Raw genomic sequence first — 27,301 nt, forward strand, 5'->3', positions numbered from 1 at the left:
TGATCATTTATCACTCCAGTGTTAATCTGCTAAATTGTAATTATTCACTCCTATGGCCTATTTTATGCCTACCTCCTCATGCCTTTTGCACACAAAGTATATATATATATTTTTTTCTACTATGTTATTGACTTGTTTATTGTTTATTGGTTACTCCATGTGTAACTCTGTGTTGTTGTCTGTTCACACTGCTATGCTTTATCTTGGCCAGGTCGCAGTTGCAAATGAGAACTCGTTCTCAACTCGCCTACCTGGTTAAAGAAAGGTTAAATTAAAAAATTTAAAAAAAAGTGTTATTGTTTTTGTTGAAATGGAGGAGAGGAGCATCCAGCATCGTGAAAACATTTCTTGCAGTATACTCTGCTATGCTGTTTTATCGCGCATGCATCGATGTGCAATGATATCCGATGATGTCAGAGGGAACAAAACAGTGTTTGCAGTTTGAAGAAACTTCTTTGTTTTTGTAATATTGCAAACTGACGTGGCAGTTTCTCCAAGTATGAATTCCAGCTTTAATGCCATATATTGACATGCCAGCAGCATACCACCCTGCTGGATTGCCTAAACAGGGTTGGCCCTGATGGGAGACCAGATGCTGTTGGAGGGCCAGTAGGAGGCACTCTTTCCTTTGGTCCAAGGACACCCTGTGTTTGGGTGCTGTCTTTCGGATGGGACTGTAAACCTGTCCTGACTCTCTGTGGTCACTAAAGATCCCATGGCACTTATCGTAAGAGTAGGGGCATTAACCCCGGTGTCCTGGCTACATTCCCAATCTGGCTGTCATACCATCATGGCCACCTAATCATCATCCCCTGCTCCCAATTGGATCATTCATCTCCACTCCCCTGTAACTATTCCCCAGGTGGTTATTGTAAATCAGAATGTGTTCTCAGTCAACTTGACCGGTAATAAAAAAATAACAGAGTTGTAGGTTTGCTACTAACCCTCTAATTAGTGATTTTTCAGCAGCCACCCAAGAGATGAGTCTGACATTGAAAATGACCTGGCTTGTGCATGCGTGTGTAGCATTTTGTGGGAAGTGGAGTGTACATGGGAACTGCTGCGTGAGCCAGTGTGTCGGTACGTGAGCTGTGTGTCCGAGTGTGATTCATTCCGAGCAGGTGTGAGTGAGCCTGTATGGCGGCGTAAACAGTGCCATCTGCGAGTAGGTGGGATCGGAAGCGTGGCACCAGGCCTCTGGGAGATGAGGGGGAGGTCGTAGCACACCGATGCCCAAGAAGGGGAGAGGAGGGCCTGAAACACATCCCCTCAGCCCCTGCTTTTCAGTATGAAAAATCTCTCTGGAGGCCCTATAGACATCCCAACACCCATGGGAGTAAGAAAACCATCAGGGACATATATGATGACCTATATAATGCAGCTGCTGCTAGTGCAGCATTGCCATGTTCAAGACAGCCACAGTAACACGGTTGTCACTAGTTAATGAAGCCACAAAGGTAGAATTATGGATAAACCCCGCCCATTTCTTAAATGTATCTTCATATAATCTGATTTGAAAACCTAACCCTAACCTTAACCACACTACTAACCTTATGCCTAGCCTTAAATTAAGAGCAAACAGCTAATTGGTATAGCTTGTGGCTGTAGAATCTGACTTTGTGGCTGTCTAGTTTAAACCCAGCAACACCCAGGGGGATAATGTAATCAGTTTCCACTCTGACCCCTAATCCACAATGCCAGTGACTCTATTCCTTTGAAACTGCCTTGAGTCTCCCGGCAACCATGGCTGGGAGGCTAAGATTTTGCCATTTTAATGCTGTGACTCCAGTTTCAACCTGCAGAGGAGGTAGAAATGGAGTTTCATGTTAGTGGAAATGGAAATGTTAGACCACACCAGTGGAAATGGATGTTAGACCACACCAGTGGAAATGGATGTTAGACCACACCAGTGGAACTGTATGATGTAGAACCTGTCTTTTGTTAGTTATTTATTGTCAAGCCCAAACAGTTGTTAAGAGGCTTTGAACTTCACCCATATTAGTTTTATTTGGTATTTGTAATACCCATTTATCTTTGGGATAAGTTTGAGTATATGAACTTAAAAATGACCATTATGAATTTGGTTAAAGTTTGAATGATTGCTGTTCCTTGCTCAATAATTATCCAAACAGTTTACATCACAAATGAAGAGAGAAGCCATTTTAGCCATCAACAAACCTATGGAGAATATTTTCATGAAAGCATAACGCACATATAAACCAATTAACCAATCAGGAATCAGCTAATCAACCCAAGGTACCAATAGAAGAATGAATAGAGGGGGTCCCAGTACTCACACTGCCCAGGTTGACCTCTCTCTTGCCGCCTCTGGAGAACTGGCTGGTCAGATGATAGATCATGGTCCGTCCCCGCTTCCTGGCTTCGCTGAAGTGAGAGCTGCCACTCTTCCTGCTCCGCCTCTTATCCTCTGAAACGTTCAATCACACAGTCATCTCCATGACGACTTCCATCTGTTTTTTAACATGCTTGTTTCATGTCACAAGACAATACAAGTCTACAGCTACGGTGTCTATATGATTTAACTACTCAAACAATATCTTTGAAGTGAACAAAAATGGCTGCCCAATGGCATAATAAATAAATAATAATAATGACAAACAGGAGAACATTGCGGAGGGGAAAAAAGGTGGTAAATCATAAACCACATCCAAACCAAAGGAAAATAGTTTTTGGTGAGAGCGATTTTGAAGTGTGGCCTACCTTCTTTCTTGTGATGCACTTTGCCGTGTGTGTCAGTGATGTCCTTGAATGAGAAGAGGAATAGGACCATCTCCCCCTTCTCGTTCTTTATGGGCACAACGTCCAGTAGGCACCAGAAAGAGGTCCCTGAACAAAGCAAACAAACAAAGATTTTTTGAGGAAAAAAAAGAAGCAATGTAGGACATGATCCATGAGCTTCCTTGCATCATTACATGTAATGAATAAATAAATGAATGGAAAATGATACCGCAACAAAAATGACATTGCTAAGATTAAAAATGGTACTGCTGGCATCTCATTAATAACAGTGATAAAGCAGATAAAGGTTCAGAGCATTGTCCTTAAGAGAAAAAAAAAACTCTTGCAACCGATTGCTCACGTTGGCTAGCTAAGCTCTCTTGGTCTCCTTGGACCATGCAATAGATGTCTAATGTCAAGGCTGAGTTTAGCCAAAGTAGCAATTCAGCAGCAATTCAGTAGCAATTCAGGATCTCTTGCTTTTTTTAGATCTGTAGACACCCAGACTATCAACAAACTTTCCATTCAGTAATTAGCAACACAGTGGTTCACATCATTTCCTGTGTACGGTTTGGGTCTCTGTTGAGGGAACATAGCTTATTGTAAGCCTGTTTCGGAGGTGGGAGAAGCTCTTAGTGCTGTGTTCTGTGTGCAAGCATTACATCTTATTGTGGGTCACCGGACAATACTGGCAATTAGTTTAGAATCCTACTTAAAATTCAGTCATTCAGAGGCGAGTGTATGTTCACACATGGACACACACACACTCACACACACACACTAATTCCTTGAGTTAAACACTGCAGCCCTGTTAAAGCTACTGCATAGATTCTCGTCCATATTTCCGTCTCTGCTTGCAATTAGCTCCTTCCATCGCTCATGGGTTACAGGCTCACCTCTGTCACAGCTTGAGCTCTCCAAATTCAGACCTGACCTTGTCCAAACTCTTCACTCAGGTCAAACTGCTCAGATTGAACTCTGTCAATAGCATGTTGTAGTATGTAGTATGGTGCTGATTTCAAATACTTGTGCCTGGTTTAATGGACTAATAGAGTAGTCCCAAACTGCAAACCCCACCCATATGGCACTCCAGGCAATCACTCCAAGCAAATGCTCACATTATTTGAAAGATTTCAAATAGTAGCTGAAGCCAGGTCTGCGTCTATGCTTGTGGGGCACACTCAATCATCACAATAGAATCTCTAGAACAGACATCCCCATTAAATAGAATAGAATTCTATTTCTACGGTCTCACTCTCACCGTTCTTCTTGTAGAAGTGGACCTCAGTCTGGAACTCCTCTCGTCCCTCCAGGGCCTTCTCCATCTGCTGGGCCACGTGCTCGCTGGTGTCGTGGCCATACAGGAAGCGGCAGCTGCACTTCTTCTGCATCACCTCGGTGCGCGCGAAGCCCGTCAGCTCGCAGAAGCCGTCCGAGCAGTAGACGATTGGGTAGCCGCGGTGGCCCTGCGCGTTGCCCAGCAGGAAGTTGCTGTCTGTGGGGTCGAGGAAGAGAACGAGAATGTTTGTCAATCAGGAGTGTTTGGAAAGAACTGTTTGGTTCTTGCATGGGCTATATAAACTTACAGTGATAGGTAGGCCTATGCCTGGCTAATAGATAGCAATTCCTGGCAGACCACCAAGCACCAGCCCGTCTAACATAAAACAATGCTCTTCTTTCCCTTTCATTCTATCCACACCTCGGGCTCCATTTACCCCCTTTCTTTTCCCCTTTTTTTCTCTCCATCTCATCAGCACCATGGACAGTGTCAGCCTAAACAGTACAATAGTAGTCTCGCAGAGCATTGGTGGTGTATTCACACATTATGGCAAAATTCCAATAATCTCTCATTCACTGCAAACGCATTGGATTGTTGTATGTATGGGCAAGAGGGACCAGTCATTTACCTTAAAATCCATTAAGGGAAGTGAGAAAGTGCACATTTTGGGAGAAAGTAGAGATTTATTGGGATCACAACCTCTATTAATTTAGCTATGCCTGCAGGCTCTACCACCACAGATTACCAAACACCAATACCTCTGCCCAGGGGATCAACCCATTCCTGTACATGTAGGGATCACATAACAATATGTTCACATATGCCCAGTGGCAACAGACATGCTCTCCTCCCGTATTCCACAGAATAAAATAACTGTACACCATAAGCAGTTTGTGGCGCCGAAAAGCAACAGTCAAGTACACCTGAGTGTGTCTGGCATAACTGGCATTTACATCATTTAAACATCTCGGTGTTGAACTAAGGGCCGGGATTTGGATTTACACTTTTGGTCTACATGTCCATTAGGTATGTAACCTAGGTTCCTTGAGGAGGAAGGCTACAATGTTTCCAATGTAAAAACATTCAAGTCAAAGACTGAATCAAGGCAAGCTTGACACACACCACCAGCAACTCAAAATTCCAGAGGGAGTAGGCTACACTCGGAGGAGGAGTGCAAGAGCATGACAAAGAAGAGCTAAGCAGCTGACGACACGCTTTAGACAAACTAGCGCTTTAATTGCCCGTCCTCGACAGTCAGGAAGCCATCCACTGGGGATTTTTCAAAGTGGTGACAGCCTTCACGGACGTGCAGCGAGCGACAACAAACCCGCCACAGAGGAATTACACAAAGAGAAGAAGGCAGCAACCACCGGATCCACCGCCTCGACACCGGCAGTCAATGGAAGTTTCGTGGCGCACGGTTCCTGGCATGAACTATGACCCTTTGTGAAAGAGTCTGAATTGGTGGATTAAAGTGATTCGTTATGAGGACACGCTGACTGTCAATGTTTTATCGTTTTGTAGCTACAAAATGTCAGAAAACTGCACCTCACCAAACAAGTTCAAAGAGTGTCAAACAATGAGCGTCTACTGAAGCAATGCCAATAACTCCTGATGTAAGTCGCTCTGGATAAGAGCGTCTGCTAAATGACTTAAATGTAAATGTAGAGAGAAACACTGACAACGTAGCAAATACTATAGGCATCCATGTCCTCTTTACATGCTACCTTGTAGTCCTAACCATCAAACACTATATACATTTAGCAGAGTAGGCCTATAGACTACCGTTTGTTTTGCTAGTTTGTTTTTGCTAAAGCCAACCCTTTACATCTTCAGCTTATGCAATATGGTCTAAGAATACATTCACTAACTCTAGTCAGCAGTATCTCTATATTGTCTCCCAAGTGGGTCAAGGGTACCCCATAAATCACAGTGTAAGAATATCTTGGCACCAAAATGTTGAGCTATTCTGTACTTTAATGTATTTTTCATTCTCTGATACTGACTAACCATGCTCACTTGCGCTGTCATCTTTAGTGTCGGATTTGCAACTTTCTTCATTGATGCAACTGCCCCAATTTAATCAACTGTAAATACAGGAAAACCACACCGCTGCTTATCTCCGAATGTCAATGCTGTCAAAACCAACACACACCACATCCACACACCTCCTGTGGATGTTGTCATTGGGTATTGACACAGATATTGACCTGAACACACCTATCCTCAAAATCACAACACAGAATAAAGATTGAGTGAACCCGCATTGTGGTTGTCCTTTAGCTATGATAGATTGAATTGAGCCTGTTGGAGTATTTTCAGAATCATTTTTGTTGTATTGTTTGCTAGCTGGCTCTCATTGACTACCAATGTTGCTAAAGCTAGCTAGCTAGTTAATATAACTTGTTTTCTCCAAATGTATGTTAGCTAGTTAAGTTATATTATGAATATAACTAATCTGCTGTCGACATCAGATTTGAGAGCACTTGTTAGCTCCAAAGGTAGTTTGTAGCTTTGACTGCATGCTGACAGTGCATGTAGAGCCATCCAGTGGCTAGCCACACTACAAAAATCATTTTACCAGGTTCCTGTGAAGCAATTTTATTGACAGTCCACCACAACATACCCGAGAGTCTCATTATCAGCAAGGTGTATTATGTGTTTAATTTAATTGTGTATTAAAAACAAGTTTGAGATCATTTTGAGGGCTTTTCTTCAGTGGTTTGAATGAGGAATGAGGCTGCCCGGAAAAATATTGTCAGAGTTTGCAACAGTAAGGCGTAGGGTCAATTGTTGTCAATAAAGGCTTTGTGTCTCAAGCTTAAAATGTGTTAAGCCTGACAGTGTATGCCACTGTCTCATGTCTGAAAATATAAATTGACTTCACTACTAAGCTTCTTGAGAACTAATACACTGTAGGCTACATCTCTAAGATCACTGCCAACGCTAGGAATAGAGGCAGTAGTTGCCTCACAACAGAGAGGGGCCATAGAAGTCTGATAGAAGCACACTGACAAAGCACCCAAAACATAGTGGAGTACAGCATACAGTTGAAGTCGGAGGTTTACATACACCAAATACATTTAAACTCAGTTTTTCACAATTCCTGACATTTAATCCAAGTACAAATTCCCTGTCTTAGGTCAATTAGTATCACCACTTTATTTTAAGAATGTGAAATGTCAGAATAATAGTAGAGAGAATGATTTATTCCAGCTTTTATTACTTTCATCACATTCCCAGTGGGTCAGAAGTTACATACACTAAATTAGTATTTGGTGGTATTGCCTTTAAATTGTTTATCTTGGGTCAAACATTTTGGGTAGCCTTCCACAAGCTTCCCACAATAAGTTGGGTGAATTTTGGCCCATTCCTCCTGACAGAGCTGATGTAACGGAGTCAGGTGTGTTGGACTCCTTGCTCGCACACGCTTTTTCAGTTCTGTCCACAACTTTTCTATGGGATTGAGGTCAGGGCTTTGTGATGGCCACTCCAATACCTTGAATTTGTTGTCCTTAAGCCATTTGCCACAACTTTGGAAGTATGCTTGGGGTCATTGTCAGGTCGGAAGACCCATTTGCGACCAAGCTTTATCTTCCTGAATGATGTCTTGAGATGTTGCTTCAATATGTCCACATCATTTTCCTACCTCATGATGCCATCTATTTTGTGAAGTGCACCAGACCCTCCTGCAGCAAAGCACCCCCACAACATGATGCTGCCACCCCTGTGCTTCACAGTTGGGGTGGTGTTTTTCGGCTTACAAGCCTCCCCCTTTTTCCTCCAAATATAACAATGGTCATTATGGCCAAACAGTCCTATTTTTGTTTCATCAGACCAGAGGACATTTCTACAAAAAGAACGATCTTTGTCCCCATGTGCAGTTGCAAACCATAGTCCTTGCTGAGCGGTCTTTCAGGTTGTGTCGATATAGGACTCGTTTTACTGTGGATATAGATACTTTTGTACCTGTTTCCTCCAGCATCTTCACAAGGTCCTTTGCTGTTGTTCTGGGATGGATTTGCACTTTTCGCACCAAAGTGCGTTCATCTCTAGGAGACAGAATGCGTCTCCTTCCTGAGCGATATGATTGTGTTTATACTTGCGCACTATTGTTTGTACAGATGAACGTGGTACCTTCAGGCGTTTGAAAATTGCTCCCAAGGATGAACCAGACTTGTGGAGGTCTAAAAATGTTTTCTGAGATCTTGGCTGATTTCTTTTGATTTTCCCATGATGTCAAGCAAAGAGGCACTGAGTTTGAAGATAGCCCTTGAAATACAGCCACAGGTACACCTCTAATTGACTCAAATGATGTCAATTAGCCTATCAGAAGCTTCTAAAGCCATGACATCATTTTCTGGAATTTTCCAAGCTGTTTGAAGGCCCAGTCAACTTAACGTATGTAAACTTCTGACCCACTGGAATTGTGACACAGTGAATTATAAGTGAAATAATCTGTCTGGTAACAATGGTTGGGACAATTACTTGTGTCATGCACAAAGTAGATGTCCTAACTGACTTGCCAAAACTATAGTTTGTTAACAAGACATTTGTGGAGTGGTTGAAAATCGAGTTTTAATGACTCCAACCTAAGTGTATGTAAACTTTCGACTTCAACTGTAAGTGCACAATGTGCATCATCAACTGACAAAAACATGCGTGTGTATGTGCGTGTGTAAGGGTGAGCGTGTTTGTGTTTGTACAGTGTTGTGAAAATGTATTTGCCCCCTTTCTGGTTCTCTCTATTTTTTGCATATTTTTTATACTTAAATCAGATCTTCAACCAAAACCTAATGTTAAGTAAAGGGAACCTGTGTTTACAAATAACACACAAATATATACACTTACTTCATTTTTTTAATTAACAAAGTTATGCAACACCCAATTCCATTGTGTGAAAAAGTAGTTGCCCCCTTACACTAAATACAGTGACTTGCAAAAGTATTCGGCCCCCTTGAACTTTGCGACCTTTTGCCACATTTCAGGCTTCAAACATAAAGATATAAAACTGTATTTTTAAGTGAAGAATCAACAACAAGTGGGACACAATCATGAAGTGGAACGACATTTATTGGATATTTCGAACTTTTTAACAAATCAAAAACTGAAAAATTGGGCGTGCAAAATTATTCAGCCCCTTAAGTTAATACTTTGTAGCGCCACCTTTTGCTGCGATTACAGCTGTAAGTCGCTTGGGGTATGTCTCTATCAGTTTTGCACATCGAGAGACTGAAATTTTTTCCCATTCCTCCTTGCAAAACAGCTCGAGCTCAGTGAGGTTGGATGGAGAGCATTTGTGAACAGCAGTTTTCAGTTCTTTCCGCAGATTCTCGATTGGATTCAGGTCTGGACTTTGACTTGGCCATTTTAACACCTGGATATGTTTATTTTTGAACCATTCCATTGTAGATTTTGCTTTATGTTTTGGATCATTGTCTTGTTGGAAGACAAATCTCCGTCCCAGTCTCAGGTCTTTTGCAGACTCCATCAGGTTTTTCCAGAATGGTCCTGTATTTGGCTCCATCCATCTTCCCATCAATTTTAACCATCTTCCCTGTCCCTGCTGAAGAATAGCAGGCCCAAACCATGATGCTGCCACCACCATGTTTGACAGTGGGTATGGTGTGTTCAGGGTGATGAGCTGTGTTGCTTTTACGCCAAACATAACGTTTTGCATTGTTGCCAAAAAGTTCAATTTTGGTTTCATCTGACCAGAGCACCTTCTTCCACATGTTTGGTGTGTCTCCCAGGTGGCTTGTGGCAAACTTTAAACAACACTTTTTATGGATATCTTTAAGAAATGGCTTTCTTCTTGCCACTCTTCCATAAAGGCCAGATTTGTGCAATATACGACTGATTGTTGTCCTATGGACAGAGTCTCCCACCTCAGTTGTAGATCTCTGCAGTTCATCCAGAGTGATCATGGGCCTCTTGGCTGCATCTCTGATCAGTCTTCTCCTTGTATGAGCTGAAAGTTTAGAGGGACGGCCAGGTCTTGGTAGATTTGCAGTGGTCTGATACTCCTTCCATTTCAATATAATCGCTTGCACAGTGCTCCTTGGGATGTTTAAAGCTTGGGAAATCTTTTTTGTATCCAAATCCGGCTTTAAACTTCTTCACAACAGTATCTCGGACCTGCCTGGTGTGTTCCTTGTTCTTCATGATGCTCTCTGCGCTTTTAACGGACCTCTGAGACTATCACAGTGCAGGTGCATTTATAAGGAGACTTGATTACACACAGGTGGATTGTATTTATCATCATTAGTCATTTAGGTCAACATTGGATCATTCAGAGATCCTCACTGAACTTCTGGAGAGATTTTGCTGCACTGAAAGTAAAGGGGCTGAATAATTTTCCACGCCCAATTTTTTAGTTTTTGATTTGTTAAAAAAGTTTGAAATATCCAATAAATGTCGTTCCACTTCATGATTGTGTCCCACTTGTTGTTGATTCGTCACAAAATAATACAGTTTTATATCTTTATGTTTGAAGCCTGAAATGTGGCAAAAGGTCGCAAAGTTCAAGGGGGCCGAATACTTTCGCAAGGCACTGTAACTGGTTGTGCCACCTTTAGCTGCAAGGACTGCAACCAAATGATTCCTGTAGTTGTTGATCAGTCTCTCACATCACTGTGGAGGAATTTTGGCCCAGTCTTCCACGCAGAACTTTAACTCTGCAACATTTGTGGGTTTTCAAGCATGAACTGTTCGTTTCAAGTCCTGCCACAACATCTCAGTAGGGATTAGGCCTGAACTTTGACTAGGTCGTTCCAAAACAAGTTTGTTGCTTTTTAACCATTTTCATGTATACTTGATTATGTGTTCTGAATCATTGTCTTGCTGCATGACCCAGCTGCGCTTCGGCTTCAGCTCACAGACGGATGGCCTGACATTCTCCTGTAGAATTCTCTAAAACAGAGTAGAATTCATGGTTCCTTCTATTAAGGCAAGTCGTCCAGGTCCTGAGGCAGCAAAGCATCCCCAAACCATCACACTACCACCACCATGCCTGACCGTTGGTATGAGGTTCTTACTGTGGAATGCAGTGTTTGGATTTCGCCAGACATAATGGGACCCATCTCATCCAAAAAGTTAACTAAAGTTTGCCAAAAAGCAACCTGGAAGCACCTGGATGATCAACAAGACTCTTGGAAGAATGTTCTATGGACATACGAGTCAAAACTTTGGAATGGCCTAGTCAAAGTCCAGACTTAATCCCAACTGAGAGGACCAGTTCATGCTTGAAAACACACAAATGTTGCTGTGTTAAAGCAGTTCTGCAAGCCAGAGTGGGACAAAATTTGTCCGCAGCGACATGAGACTGATCAACAATTACAGGAAGCGTTTGGTTGGAGTCATCGTAGCTAAATTTGGCACAACCAGTTAGTGTGTGTGTGTGTGTGTGTGTGTGTGTGTGTGTGTGTGTGTGTGTGTGTGTGTGTGTGTGTGTGTGTGTGTGTGTGTGTGTGTGTGTGTGTGTGTGTGTGTGTGTGTGTGTGTGTGTGTGTGTTCCGCAGTGTCTCAGTCCTTGGCCATAATCCTCTTAAAGATACACTATGCAGAAATCACTCCTCAATTTCCTGGTTGCTAAAATGTTAATAGTTTATGTAACACAACAAGCAAGTATAGTGTAGAGAATCATTATACCATCTAAACCGTTGTGAAATATTTTTCCATGTACGAAAATAAAATATTTGGGAAAAATATAAATAATGTACATAGAAGTGATCTACTGCTTGTTAGACTTGCTTTCAACGAGAATGACATATCTATAACACACATTTCTATGTGAATTTGGTCAGGGTTACCCAAAAAGTTACATATTGCAGCTTTAAAGATCTTCCTTCAAGGATCTTGCCTCTATATAATTTAATTACACATCTATAAGGCACAGAACTGTAGATTGGAACTAGATTCTAATGGTTACAGCAACAGACTGGAGATAGCTGCTAATGCTAACAACAGGTCCTGTGTAACTCAGTTGGTAGAGCACGGCACTTTCAGTGCCAGGATCATGGGTTCGATTACTGCTGGAGCCACCCATACAAAATTGCATGCAGGCATGACTGAAAGTCGCTTTGGATTAAAATGTCTGATAATTGTCATATGTTGTTATTATATTAACAAACTGGAGCATGGTGCTAATGCTAACAGCAACAGACTGTAGCTAAGCTAACGACAGGCTGGAGCTATGCTTAGAGCAAGAGACTGCTATTCACCTTATACATACGAGATGCTAGACTATGTAGAGTCAGCCAATGTGAATGTGATACTCAAAGCACACAGATCGAGGGCCATGTCACAAAAGCTCATTTCGACCCTTAGTAAAAAATGAGCAGGCTCAGAGCAGCATTGTGATGCACGTAATTACGCTGCTTAGCTGGGTACGTAGCATTCTCCCTTGTCATTAGCTGACGTTAATGTTATTGTCTCGTTCAGAATGAACATATTTGCACCGCAAGCAATGACCTGCACAATTGGCCAATACAGAGTTAACTCAATGCCAGTATCAATTGATCATTCAATGTAAAATCAATTAACCAATCAAAATGACCATATCTAGCTAAATGTATTTCATCTAAAACAGACTGTCTGCTCTGGAGCTAACCTGGTATTACAACACATTCTTCATCCTTAAAGCAGAATACCACAGAGGATGGTGTATCTATTATCCCATCCCTCAGCTTCAAAGACACACGCACGCACGCACGCACGCACGCACGCACGCACGCACACACACACACACACACACACACACACACACACACACACACACACACACACACACACACACACACACACACACACACACACACACACACACACACACACACACACACACACACACACACACACACACACAGAAAGAGACAGAAGTAGCTAACCCAATCACTTCAACTGTCCACGAGCTGTCATAGGCAGCTCTTCTATTCAACCCTTAGTGCTGGCCCTCAGACCCCATTCATCACCCAGTTAACAATGACGCCACCTGGTTCAATCTACTGACGCCGCTCGCCTTGTCCCTTCTTGGTTTATCTGCCTACCGCCTTTCAATGAAAAGTGTGCGGGGAGAAATGAACCAAGGTCTTATCTCGGCTCACAGCTGCCCCATAACCATGCTACCCACAGAGTGACTGCTGCCTCCCTGCCTACAGCTACTGGGGGGGTCAGACTGGAGAGTTGACACTGTGGAAATACACACATGAACAAATAAACACACACAAACATATACACACACCCACATATTGAAATACACACTCACAGCTGCAGATACGCACACACTTTCAGCCACGTCCGGTGGCAAGCGCTTCCAACATTGATTGCCTGCGGTAGCCTACCCATCTATTTTATTGTGCTTCTGCCCATGATGAAGCAAACAAAGTTCTAAGGGAAGACCACTCAAAGGAAGAAATTAAAAGCCATCTCTGACAACAACAAAAATGAACAACTTTTACAGTGAGGGTAATGCAACAGGCCTAGACAAATTCTGAGCTATACAGACAATCTGGATCATGTCAAAATTGACTCACTCATAAAAATGTATTCTAAATACCAAAAAGGCATTGAGAAATTAACTCAGTTGCCCTCTGTGTTGTGGTTGTGAATGAAGAAAGTTTGGCTTGTGTGTTTGTTTGGCCCCTCTGGAAGTGGCTTTGAGGTTCATGCCTTGACCCTTTTGAGCATAGAGAGGAAGTGAGGGCCTCCCCTGCTCCAGGCAGCCTAACACGCTGATACTGTCGTTTAGAGATAGACATCAAAAGCGTATTCACGACTGGACAGGAATCGCACATCAAAGCTACAAGATAAGAAAATGAAAGTGAAGGAAACAAGTACAGTGCTTTTATGATAACCTTTAGTGTTACGGCTTCATCTGATCTTGAAAAAAAATGACATAGAACATCTGGTATCTCCTTCCAGTCACTTACAGTTGTAACACAGTAGCGGACAGGCAGTGGAACCATCAATCAAAGCTTAGGGCGTCTCAAGAGATATCAGCCTTCTTACTTTAGACTACTCATCCACCTATATTGCTTGTGGAATATAGGGCTCCGTCACGGGACTTGTTCCCTACAATGAATAGAGATAATTCTATCATACATTTATGTCATTCATTCGAGGGGGGAAGGAAGCTTGAAAATGGTAAATGTGGACACACCTAATATTTGATAAGATAACGAATACGTGTATTTACTGTGGTAACTTCTTCCTTGGGTTGATTTTATAACCTCTCCAATGCAAGGCTGCTTTTGCATCAATTGTTCATGTGCTCGGTCAACGTTTTTTTGGGGGGGGGGGGCTTGGGGGCACGTCCCAGATTGTAATGAAAATAACGGAAGATATGTAATCATCATGAAATGATCATATTAATGGGTTAAGACATTTTTTCATTTCTATTTATTTTCTTCCTGTCAATGAAGTATTTATAATATACTGTTTCATTATCCAAGGCTCACAATCACAATCCTTAATCAACGTTATTGGATTTGTGCTCCATGCTCAGAAGACAGCTTCTGAGCCTTCATTATAGTGGTTGACTCACTGCTGAGAAAAATACAATTATGTCCTTCTATTTAACAACTATGCCAATTACACACACTGACATCAACTCTCTCGTACTACAATTACATTCATCTCACCATGAATTATTTTAGAAACATTAAAGCTCCAACTCATTTGTAGTCAATGGTCTGATTAGGTTTATCAATCATTTTCCAATGTTACTAGAATCTTGGGTAATTTTTGTATTTAACAGGTAATCTGTGGTAATTTTGGCAATTAATTTTTTATTTAATCAGTTAAGAACAAATTCTTATTTTCAATGACAGTCTAGGAACAGTGCCTTGCTCTGGGGTAGAATGACAGAGTTTTACCTTGTCAGCTCAGGGATTCAATCTTGTAACCTTCCGGTTACTAATCCAACACTCTAACCACTAGGCTACCTGCCACCTCACTTGAATAACTTTTAAAACATGTATTCATATATAGTATGATTTTAAAAAATATATATCTGTGTCCATATTGTTCATTAGTTTCTAGTTGATAGACCATATGGTTCAAGAGAAAATAACCTAATTAAAGAAAAAAACATCTAACCAACAATGGCATTATTTTCAATTAACTCTGCAACTGCCACCAATTTGGCACCAAAACATTTACAACAAAGACATAGTAAAAAAAAAAAGTATGTAAAAAAAAATGAATATAAAAGAATACAGTATTTCATGCTGAAATCCTCATATATAATACCAATGCTATTCACTAAGTTGATGGTGCAAACACTGCTCAAAAAAATAAAGGGAACACTTAAACAACACAATGTAACTCCAAGTCAATCACACTTCTGTAAAATCAAACTGTCCACTTAGGAAGCAACACTGATTGACAATAAATTTCACATGCTGTTGTGCAAATGGAATAGACAACAGGTGGAAATTATAGGCAATTAGCAAGACACCCCCAATAAAGGAGTGGTTCTGCAGGTGGTGACCACAGACCACTTCTCAGTTCCTATGCTTCCTGGCTGATGTTTTGGTCACTTTTGAATGCTGGCGGTGCTTTTACTCTAGTGGTAGCATGAGACGGAGTCTACAACCCACACAAGTGGCGCAGGTGGTGCAGCTCATCCAGGATGGCACATCAATGTGAGCTGTGGCAAGAAGGTTGCTGTGTCTGTCAGTGTAGTGTCCAGAGCATGGAGGCGCTACCAGGAGACAGGCCAGTAAATCAGGAAACGTGGAGGAGGCCTTAGGGGGGCAACAACCCAGCAGCAGGACCGCTACCTCCGCCTTTGTGCAAGGAGGAGCAGGAGGAGCACTGCCAGAGCCCTGCAAAATGACCTCCAGCAGGCCACATATGTGCATGTGTCTGCTCAAACGGTCAGAAACAGACTCCATGAGGGTGGTATGAGGGCCTGACGTCCACAGGTGGGGGTTGTGCTTACAGCCCAACACCGTGCAGGACGTTTGGCATTTGCCAGAGAACACCAAGATTGGCAAATTCGCCACTGGCGCCCTGTGCTCTTCATAGATGAAAGCAGGTTCACACTGAGCACATGTGACAGACGTGACAGAGTCTGGAGACGCCGTGGAGAACGTTCTGCTGCCTGCAACATCCTCCAGCATGACCGGTTTGGCGGTGGGTCAGTCATGGTGTGGGGTGGCATTTCTTTGGGGGGCCGCACAGCCCTCCATGTGCTCGCCAGAGGTAGCCTGACTGCCATTAGGTACCGAGATGAGATCCTCAGACCCCTTGTGAGACCATATGCTGGTGCGGTTGGTCCTGAGTTCCTCCTAATGCAAGACAATGCTAGACCTCATGTGGCTGGAGTGTGTCAGCAGTTCCTGCAAGAGGAAGGCATTGATGCTATGGACTGGCCCGCACGTTCCCCAGACCTGAATCCAATTGAGCACATCTGGGACATCATGTCTCGCTCCATCCACCAACGCCACGTTGCACCACAGACTGTCCAGGAGTTGGCGGATGCTTTAGTCCAGGTCTGGGAGGAGATCCCTCAGGAGACCATCCGCCACCTCATCAGGAGCATACCCAGGAGTTGTAGGGAGGTCATACAGGCACGTGGAGGCCACACACACTACTGAGCCTCATTTTGACTTGTTTTTAAGGACATTACATCAAAGTTGGATCTGCCTGTAGTGTGGTTTTACACTTTAATTTTGAGTGTGACTCCAAATCCAGACCTCCATGGGTTGATAAATTTGATTTCCATTGGTAATTTGTGTGATTTTGTTGTCAGCACATTTAACTATGTAAAGAAAAAAGTATTTAATAAGAATATTTCATTCATTCAGATCTAGGATGTGTTATTTTAGTGTTCCCTTTATTTTTTTGAGCAGTGTATATAGGATTTTGTTTTTCATTACATTTTTTATTTTAAAAGAATCATATTTGATTATTTTATAATTATTTAGAACAAAGTCAGAGATAATTACAGACACCTGTGATAATCTGTAGTACACAAAATGGCCACTAGATGGCTCATGATAAAATAATAAAATCCTTTAAAAGGTTACCAAAATTCAGGTAGTTTACTGGTAAACAAAAAGTTTCCAGTTATATACCCTCCCTTTGCTACCCTTGGTCTGATACAGTATGTAGAACAGAGGCGTTATCAGGCACCACAACAGTTCAGTGTTACAAAGGGTGACTGGAGGAAGATGGGGTGAATCGACAACAAGCAGCAACACTCCTGTCCCCTTGGTATTAGTTTACATTGAGACACAGCCTCCCTGTCCCTGGAGTCTCTCCACTAGGTACAAAACAAGGAAGACACCCCATGCAGAAATTACACTGTGTGGCATGGCAGCTCAGAGCACAAGAACTGTTACAGTATACAGCTCCATTGAGATGTTGCAACTGCCTGGGAACAAAGTCGGAGGCGGCTTATGGTAGAGAAATTAACATTAAATTATCTGGCAACAGCTCTGGTGGACATTCCTGCAGTCAGCGTGCCAATTTCAAGCTCCCTCAAAACGTGAGACATCCGTGGCATTGTGTAGTGTGACAAAACTACACATTTTAGAGTGGCATTTTATTGGTGCACTGTGTAATGATCATGCTGTTTAATCAGCATCTCGATATTCCACACCTGTCAGGTGGATGGATTATCTTCGCAAAGGTGAAATATTCACTTACACGGACGTTAACAAAATTGTGCACAAAATTTGAGAGAAAAGCTTTTTGTGCAAATGAAAAAAAATCTGGGATCTTTAATTTCAGCTCATTAAACATAAGACCAACACTTTACATGTTGTGTTTATATTTTTGTTCAGTATATGTGTAAAATTTATATATGGGCATTTCCAGGTAAACGGACTCATCTGAGCACCAACATGTGGAGTTCATAGGAGCATGTAAAATTGGGTGTCAAATGAAAGCTAAGAGTCAATTTGAATATATTTTTTGGGCATATTTAAGGCAAAAATATGGAAAGAGGGTCTTAGAAAACAACTACCAGAAAAAGTCTTAAAGGGTTTTGGAAATACATCAAAACACAATAATATTGGAGTAAAGACCCCTGCAACCCAATATCAACACATATTGTGTTTTGGAGAAATTATTTGCCTTGTGTACAATGCATTTAGAAAGTATTTTCCGACCACTTGACTTTTTCCACATTTTGTTACGTTACGACCTTATTCTACACACAATACCCCATAATGACAAAGCAAAACAGTTGTTGTTTTTTAGCACATTTATGAAAAGAAGAAACTTAAATATCACATTTATATAAGTATATAAGTATTATATAAGTATTCAGACCATTTACGCAGTGATTACAGCCTTGGGTATGGCGCTACAAGCTTGGCACACCTGTATGTGGGGAGTTTCTCCCATTCTTCTCTGCTGTGTGGTTAGAGTTGTCCCGATGGAAGGTGATCCTGAGCTCTCTGGAACAGGTTTTCATCAATGATCGCTCTGTACTTTGCTCCGTACATCTTTTCCTCGATCCTAACAAGTCTCCCAGTCCCTGCCACTGAAACACCTCTCCACAGCATGATGCTGCCACCACCATGCTTCACAGTAGGGATGGTGCCAGGTTTCCTCCAGTTGTTACGCTTGGCATTCAGGCCAAAGAGTTCAATCTTGGTTTTATCAGAACAGAGAATCTTGTTTCTCAAGGTCTGAGAGGCCTTTAGTTGCCTTTTGGCAAACTCCAAGCAGGCTGTCATGTGCTTGGGGACTTCAATGCTGTGACCACTGTGTTCTTGGGGACCTTCAATGCTGCAGAAATGTTTTGGTACCCTTCCCCAGACCTATTCCTTGACACAATCCTGTCTCTGAGCTCTACGGGATAATACCTTTGACCGCATGGCTTGGTTTTTGCTCTGATAAGCACTGTCAACTGTGGGACCTTACATAGACAGGTGTGTGCCTTTCCAAATCATGTCCAATCAATTGAATTTACCACAGGTGCACTCCAATCAAATTGTAGAAACAGCACAAGGATGATCAATGTAAACAGGATGCACCTGAGCCCAATTTCGAGTCTCATAGCAGAGTGTTTGAATGCTTAAGTAAATAAGATATTTCTGTTTTTTGTATATATATTTTTTTGCAAAAATGTCTAAAAACCTATTTTCGCTTTGTCATTATGGGGTATTGTGTGTAGATTGATGAGGTAAAAAAATATATTACCAATTTTAAAATAAGGCTGTAACGTAACAAAATGTTGAAAAAGGTCTGAAAAACTTACAGTGCATTTGGAAAGTTAAGAAACATTGCCCGATATTTCCCAAAAACCAGTAACAGAATTACTGCAATTCCAACTACTGCTAAAATGGGAATTTATAGTGGTCAAAAACCACGGTTGTGTCACCTGTTACAGACCCTCCTTCCACTTGCATGCTACTATGTTCAGCTCATAACTGTTTCCTTTCTTATTCTGTCATCTGGTGGTCAAAGCAAGTGTGAAATCAACCCCTCCCTCTCTCCCTCTGCCTCTCTCTCTATTTAATGTCACCTCTCCCAGCTCTTACTGACACCTACCCATAAGCCCCTTCTCTTTCCATGTACTGTAACCAGCATCCTTACTCACTGAGCACCGACCGACACTGGATGTCCATGGAAATTGAGAAGTAGTTTAAACTTGGTCAGATCCCCCCGGCCTTGATTTCAACATCCACAGGCGTTGTTTTTTTGATATGGTCCGGGCTTTTTGACATGGTCCGGACTGGTTTTAGTTCACAAACATAGACATGGATGATTGGTTCAGATTTGGTCCAGTCCAGACCAGACCAAATTTGAACCAATCATAGCCGTCTATGCTTCAGAAGTTTGGAGAGCACAGTGCAGTACATTAGAGCACAGTAGAGTACAATAGAGTACAGTAAAGTCAATTAAAGTTAAATCAAATTGAGTAGAGTATTGTTCAGTACAGTCCTGTGCTGCACTGTACAGTAGAATATAGTTTAATACAGTAGAGCATACTGGACAGTATAATGAGGATAGTATAATGTACTGAACTATACCTTACTGTACTCTAGTGTACTGAACTCTGCTGTACTGTTTTGTGCTGTACTGTACTCTACAAACTTGTGAAACAGATGTGATTGGTTAAAATTTGGACCGGTCCAACCAAATTTGGTCTTGTTTGGGGGTGGAGCTCATTAAAACAATAACAAGTGTGTAGATTAGAATAATACCCAAATATGCAAAGGATATTGCATATTTCAACCTTTGTGTACCTATTCAGGCTATATCACCATGAAGAGAGTGATATTCATATTCATAATTATGCATATCTGTATAGTACAGATCAGGGACCTATGATGTAATTCCGTTACCGGGTGTAAATCCACTTCACTTACTGTAGTTCAATAACCAAAATAGATTTTTGTCAAGGTCAAGGTGTCAAGTCATAGCTGATACCCCATTCTTTCTGCAGACATCTTTTAATCTTATTTCGGAGCAGATATTTAAAGCCATGCTCTGGAACTTTGGAGACTACTAAGTACAGCCGTGGCCAAAAGTTTTGAGAATGACACAAATATTCATTTTCACAAAGTCTGCTGCCTCAGTGTCTTTAGATATTTTTGTCAAATGTTACTATGGAATACTGAAGTATAATTACAAGCATTTCACAAGTGTCAAAGGCTTTTATTGACAATTACATGAAGTTGATGCAAAGAGTCAATATTTGCAGTGTTAACCCTTTTTTTCAAGACCTCTGCAATCCGCCCTGGCATGCTGTCATTTAACTTCTGGGCCACCTACTGACTGATGGCAGCCCATTCTTGCATAATCAATGCTTGGAGTTTGTCAGAATTTGTGGGTTTTTGTTTGTCCACCCGCCTCTTGAGGATTGACGACAAGTTCTCAATGGGATTAAGGTCTGGGGAGTTTCCTGGCCATGGACCTAAAATATCAATGTTTTGTTCCCTGAGCCACTTAGTTATCACCTTTGCCTAATGGCAAGGTGCTCCATCATGCTGGAAAAAGGCATTGTTCGTCACCAAACTGTTCCTGGATGGTTGGGAGAAGTTGCTCTTGGATGATGTTTTGGTACCATTCTTTATTCATGGTTCTGTTCTTAGGCAAAATTGTGAGTGAGCCCACTCTCTTGGCTGAGAAGCAACCCCACACATGAATGGTCTCAGGATGCTTTACTGTTGGCATGACACAGGACTGATGGTAGCGCTCATCTTGTCTTCTCCGGACAAGCTTTTTTCCAGATGCCCCAAACAATCGGAAAGGGGATTCATCAGAGAAAATGACTTTACCCCAGTCCTCAGCAGTCCAATCCCTGTACCTTTTGCAGAATATCAGTCTGTCCCTGATGTTTTTCCTGGACAGAAGTGGCTTCTTTGCTGCCCTTCTTGACACCAGGCCATCCTCACTCACACCTGCCTGCTGCCATTCCTGAGCAAGCTCTGTACTGGTGGTTCCCCGATCCCGCAGCTGAATCAACTTTAGGAGACGGTCCTGGCAGTAGCTGGACTTTCTTGGGCGCCCTGAAGCCTTCTTCACAACAATTGAACCGCTCTCCTTGAAGTTCTTGATGATCCGATAAATGGTTGATTGTGTTGACTGTGAAGCCCTTTTTGTGCAAAGCAACAATGATGGCACATGTTTCCTTGCAGGTAACCATGATTGACAGAGGAAGAACAATGATTCCAAGCACCACCCTCCTTTTGAAGCTTCCAGTCTGTTATTCGAACTCAATCAGCACGACAGACTGATCTCCAGCCTTGTCCTCGTCAACACTCACACCTGTGTTAATGAGAGAATCACTGACATGATGTCAGCTGTTCCTTTTGTGGCATGGCTGAAATGCAGTGGAAATGTTTTTTGGGATTCAGTTAATTTGCATGGCAAATAGGGACTTTGCAATTAATTGCAATTAATCTGATCATTCTTCATAACATTCTGGAGTATATGCAAATTGCCATCATACAAACTGAGGCAGCAGACTTTGTGAAAATTAATATTTGTGTCATTCTCAAAACTTTTGTCCACAACTGTATTTTTTAAACCTCCTTTTTTGGGGGCTGGATGTGTCAATGTGCAGTTCATACATGCATAATCTTTGAGCAGAATTACTGTCTTACCTCAATTAGTCATGAAATCTCTAGTTTGAAAGATACTATTTTCTGGAAGCTGTGTTTCACTCCATTCCATGTATTTTGTTATCCTGAAAAACTCCCCAGTCCTTAACAATTACAAGCATAAACACAACATGATGCAGCCACCACTATGCTTGAAAATATGGAGAGTGGTACTCAGTAATGTGTTGTATTGGATTTGCTCCAAACATAATACTTTGTATTCAGGACCAAAAGTGAATTGCTTTGCTACATTATGTGCGGTATTACTTTAGTGACTTGTTGCAAACAGGATGTATGTTTTTGGAATATTTTTATTCTGTACAGACTTCCTTCTTTTCAGTCTGTCATTTAGGTTTGTATTGTGGAGTAACTACAATGTTGTTGATCCATCCTCAGTTATCTCCTATCACAGCCGTTATAATCTGTAACCAAAGGATTCATGGAGAAATCCCTGAGTGGTTTCCTTCCTCTCCAGCAACTGAATTTGGAAAGATGCCTGTATATTTGTAGTGACTGGATTGATACACCATCCAAAGTGTAATTAATAACATCACCATGCTCAAAGGGATATTCAATGTCTGCTTTTTTTTTACCCATCTACCAATAGGTGCCCTTCTTTGCGAGGCATTGGAAAACCTCCCTGGTCTTTGTGGTTGAATCAGTGTTTGAAATTCACTGCTCGACTGAGAGACCTTACAGATAATTGTATGTATGGGGTACAGAGATGAGGTAGTCATTCAAAAATCATCTTTAACACTATTTTTGCGCACAGCGTGAGTCTATGCAACTTATTATGTGACTTGTTCAGCACATTTTTACTGCTGAACGTATTGAGGTTTGCCATGGCAAAGAGGTTGAACACTTATTGACTCAAGACATTTCAGCTTTTCATTTTTAATTCAATTGTAAAAGTAGCACAAAAAAAACATAATTCCACTTTAACTTTATGGGGTATATTTAATCAATTTAAAATGTAGGCTGTAACACAACAACATGTGGAAAAAGTCAAGGGGTGTGAATACTCTCCGAAGACACTAGATTAAAGCCAAGATGTATAACTTCCAGTTTGTCGACAAATTGCCACACAGAAATACACAATAATGCGACATTATAAAAGCTCACACATCCTTATACCAAGTAAATAAAGCACATGATGACTTTAAATAAAGTGTGACAATACTACACCTACAATGTTTTTCTTCCATGCAACATGGTGTTTAAAGCATCATTTAGGCACAGAGGTCTACACACAGACAGTGTTTGTGGCACAGGTTATATGGGCGGCAGTGGAAGCACAGCGAAATAGTTCATCCATTCGTGTTTATACACTGTGCTTTGCAAAAAACAAATTCAAAATATTACACATGATCCCAAAACGTATTTTATAAGACAGAGAGAAAAACTCTTCATACACATTGTTTCGGCCCTCCAAGATCAAAACGTGGTGTGTTTGCATCATTTTTGTTTTGGACTGAATACATATTCACTTGTGAATCTATGATTTTTGCATTGATTGTTGCAGCAACCTGCTTGTGTTTTAACTTGTTTGCAGAGCCACAGTAAAGCGCTTTGAGAGTCGCCATATAATAAAAAACACTATGCCAAAAAAATCTATTGTTATTATTATTATTGTCACTTATGATTGATTGTCTTCCAAAAGTGGACAGGTATGTTTTCAGTAGCACTACAATACTAGAGTACACTACGGTATGTTTCATTACACTACAGTACTATGGTATACTAGGACATACTACGGTATATTAGGGTGTACTCACGGGTGCCATCGAAGCGGGTGGCGATGGTGTCCAGAAAGGTATTCTGGGGGGCCAGGAGGCCCTTCATCACCGGCATGTTGGCCCTGATCTAAGGTCAGCGATGGGTCCCGCAATGATCACACCATCCCAGAGGCACCAGGGTGGTGGTGGGAGGGGTCCGCTGAGGCCTCTCAGGGAGCACAGGTGGGTGCGGGGCCAGTCCGGCAGTATAGCGAGGGGAGAGAAGCACATCTAAAAGAGGCCACCGTGGTGGAGTCCATCCACGCAGAGCCCCAGTTGGGTCCCTCCACTTTGGTCTTAGGGTGGAGTCGGTGATCAGAATCAGTGTAGAAGTTCAGCCGGGTCCTGGCGCTTTTAGTGAGCAGCGAAGGTATGTAGAACGGTAGATCAGAAAAGGGATCCAGTTGGATGTTCAGGTGTTGTCGAGATCCAAAAGAGATCTGCTGTACTTCGGTGCGTCTCTTCAGGTGCTGCTGCTCGCCCTCTCCCAAGCACCAGTCCAGAAGTTGTAGCTTAAGTCTTCCTGTTCAGTCCAATGGGGCTTCTGTTTACCACGGGAGAGAGAATCCACAACACGGCAAGGCATCTTTCTACCTCTCTCTTTCTTTGTGTGTCCCTCCCTTGTTCCCCCCCTCTCTCTCTGTTCTGCCGAGTTGCTGTGGCAGGCAGAGCAGTTACATCTTCGTAAGCCTTCTCACTCTGCCCCCCCCCCCCCCCACACACACACACACACACTCTCTTTCTCTCTTTCTCTCTGCACTCCCTCTTTCATCCACTCCTGTGGTGGCTCAGCCAATGATATTCTTAGGTTTCACACGGCTGGCATTCTCTATAGAAACCTGGGGTCGTCTGGGGGGATGAAGAGGGGGGTGGGGGGGACTCCTCTAGGAGTGGGCGTTGACAGGACAATTCCAGCCTGTACTTCTGCTATCAACCCTCAGGTGTTGTCTACATGTCTGGCGCCTGGGGAAAGATAGATTACCTGCTGGGAGATCAATAAAAGGCTATTGTATTCTATTTCACCATATTTTATTGGACTATTCTCCTATATTCTCCTATAGTGATGAGAGGCTGCTCTTGGACACATTTTGGAATCGATGAGAAAAATACTTTTTATGCCTTTCAAGATTTTATGAATATGCGTAGTGCAGTTATGGGAATTACTGTATTATATTGCATCTTTTATGAGGCAGTGTAAACAAGTAAATTGTTTTGGAGGAGGCTTTTCGGAAAAAAAAAACCTTTATTAACCGTAACCATGGTTCCTCAATTTGTTAGTGTATCATCACTGAGTGTAGTTCAGAATGCCATTCCTAGAATACCTGTTCCTTGTATGCCTCATCATCACTTGTATGATAATCTCATCTGTTCTCTCTTGCACCCACCCTGTCCTTCCAAGGAAATTACCGGAAGGAAAGCCGCTGGAAAGGTATTAAAAGGATAAACCGAGAGATGTTTTATAATGAAGACTTGAAGCTAAGCACATACCTAACCGCAGATCTTAATTCACTCTGACTCATTGGTCAAACAGAATTCCCGCTAGAAAGTATAATAGCTTCTGAAGAGGATGCAAGATAAGAATAAGATAAGAATACCAAAAGGGATCTTTTTCCATGTAGCATCATTTTTGTTGTTGTTTTAAACTAGAGTCTAGGGGTGTTATTATGGCATCTCATATGAATGAAGGGAAATGGAAAATGATACTGAACAAAAATAGATACGCAACATGTAACAATTTCAATGATTTTACTGAGTTACAGTTCATATAAGGGAATCAGTCAATTTAAATAAATCCATTAGGCTCTAATCTATGGATTTCACGTGACTGGGATGTGCACAGCCATGGGTGGGCCTGGGAGGGCATAGGCCCACCCACTGGGGAGCCAGGCCCAGCCAATCAGAATGAGTTTTTTTTCTACAAACAAAAATACTCCTCAGAAATACTCCTCCTCCATCAGCTGTCCGGGTGTCTAGTCTCAGACGACACCGCAGGTGAAGTCGGATGTGGAGGTCCCGGGCTAGCGTGGTTACACTTGGTCTGCGGTTGTGAGGCTGGTTGGACGTACTGCCAAATTCTCTAAAATCGTCTTATGGTAGAGAAATGAACATTACATTCTCTGGCAATACCTCTGGTGGACATTCCTGCCGTTAGCATGCCAACTGCATGCTCCCTTAAAACTTGAGACATCTGTGGCATTGTGTTGTTTGATAAAACTGCACATTTTAGAGTGTGTTTTTATTGTCCCCAGCACAAGGTGCACCTGTGTAATGATCACACTGTTTAATCAACTTCTTGATATGCCACCTGTCAGGTGGATTATCTTGGCAAAGGATAAACACTCACGAAAAGGGATGTGTGTATGGAACATTTTGAGGACCTTTTATTTCAGCTCATGAAACATGGGACCAACACTTTACATGTTGCGTTTGTGTTTTTGTTCGGTATACTAGGAAGTTTGTACAGAATGATTTTGGAGACATTTGTTGAATCGACAGAAATCAAATTGACACGCCTCATTTTAAATATGAAAAGAGAAGTGTAAACAAAAGCTCATCATTCAGTATCTAACCATTTTCATCTTGTGGGGCACAACAAAAAAACACTGGTTTACAGGTGTGTACTGCTTTATACAGTTAAATGAATTTATATGAATCCTTTATGTTCAATTCGAACACCGCTTATGTTCCCGGTCAAATTCACCCATACACAAAGAATATCAAGATCATAAATATATTATTTTAATATCCAAACATGTATTTTTTCCAGTAGCTGAGAATGTCCTCTTACATATGCTCTCCTCCCTGAGATGATAGACCCAACTCTTCAACATTTAGAGCCAAATGTTTGATTACTGTACCAAAGTCGTAAATCTAATTATGACATTTTTAGCCAAAATTCAGACCACTGTCCCTCGGCCTCTGAACATCACAGGGAAAACATACTTATTTCCCTGTGATCATCATGGATCTTTACTGCACAGAGAGCCATATCTCTAGGGCAAAGGTCATGGTCAAATTGCCTTCAGATCTGTGTTGCTCAGCCTCTGAGCATCGTATGGAAATCAATATCCGTTTGAATACACCCCAATATGCTCCTCCTCCTCAGCTCTACAGTATTTCTCTGTGGCACCATGTTCAGAGCCGGGCTGGTCGAGGAAGACAAAGACCGACAGACACGGGAGACTGGAAGCGCAGGGCGCAGCACTAACTCATATCAGACAGATGGGCTGAGCAGTAGGGGCATGGGGAGAGACCGGAGAGAGAAAGGGGAGAGAGCAGAGAGAGAGAGAGAGAGAGAGAGGAAGGGCACAGTGCTGGCAGGGTGATGGATAGAAGTGTTCACCCTCGTGGTAAGAAGTCAGCGCGCTGGAACGAGACAGCAGGAAAGACACAGAAAATACAGAGAGAAAGAGATGAGTGGGGAAAGAAAGAAAGAGAGC

At 42.0% G+C, this 27,301-nt stretch overlaps 1 protein-coding gene across 1 annotated transcript in view; it reads right to left on the bottom strand.

Annotated features, from left to right (window-relative positions):
- The window catches only part of kcnh4b (potassium voltage-gated channel, subfamily H (eag-related), member 4b), a 62,792-nt gene extending 38,332 nt beyond the window's left edge, over nt 1-24,460 (bottom strand). Inside the window, exons 1-4 of the mRNA XM_064923716.1 lie at nt 23,862-24,460; nt 4,001-4,234; nt 2,722-2,847; nt 2,298-2,428 (exon numbers count right to left, since the gene is read on the bottom strand). Coding sequence (XP_064779788.1) covers nt 2,298-2,428; nt 2,722-2,847; nt 4,001-4,234; nt 23,862-23,937 — 567 coding nt within the window. The 5' untranslated portion in view covers nt 23,938-24,460. The remainder of the gene's footprint in view (nt 1-2,297; nt 2,429-2,721; nt 2,848-4,000; nt 4,235-23,861) is intronic.
- Nucleotides 24,461-27,301: the final 2,841 nt, after the last annotated feature.

This window comes from Oncorhynchus masou, chromosome 18 (genome assembly GCF_036934945.1).
Source record: "Oncorhynchus masou masou isolate Uvic2021 chromosome 18, UVic_Omas_1.1, whole genome shotgun sequence".
Classification (NCBI taxonomy): domain Eukaryota; kingdom Metazoa; phylum Chordata; class Actinopteri; order Salmoniformes; family Salmonidae; genus Oncorhynchus; species Oncorhynchus masou.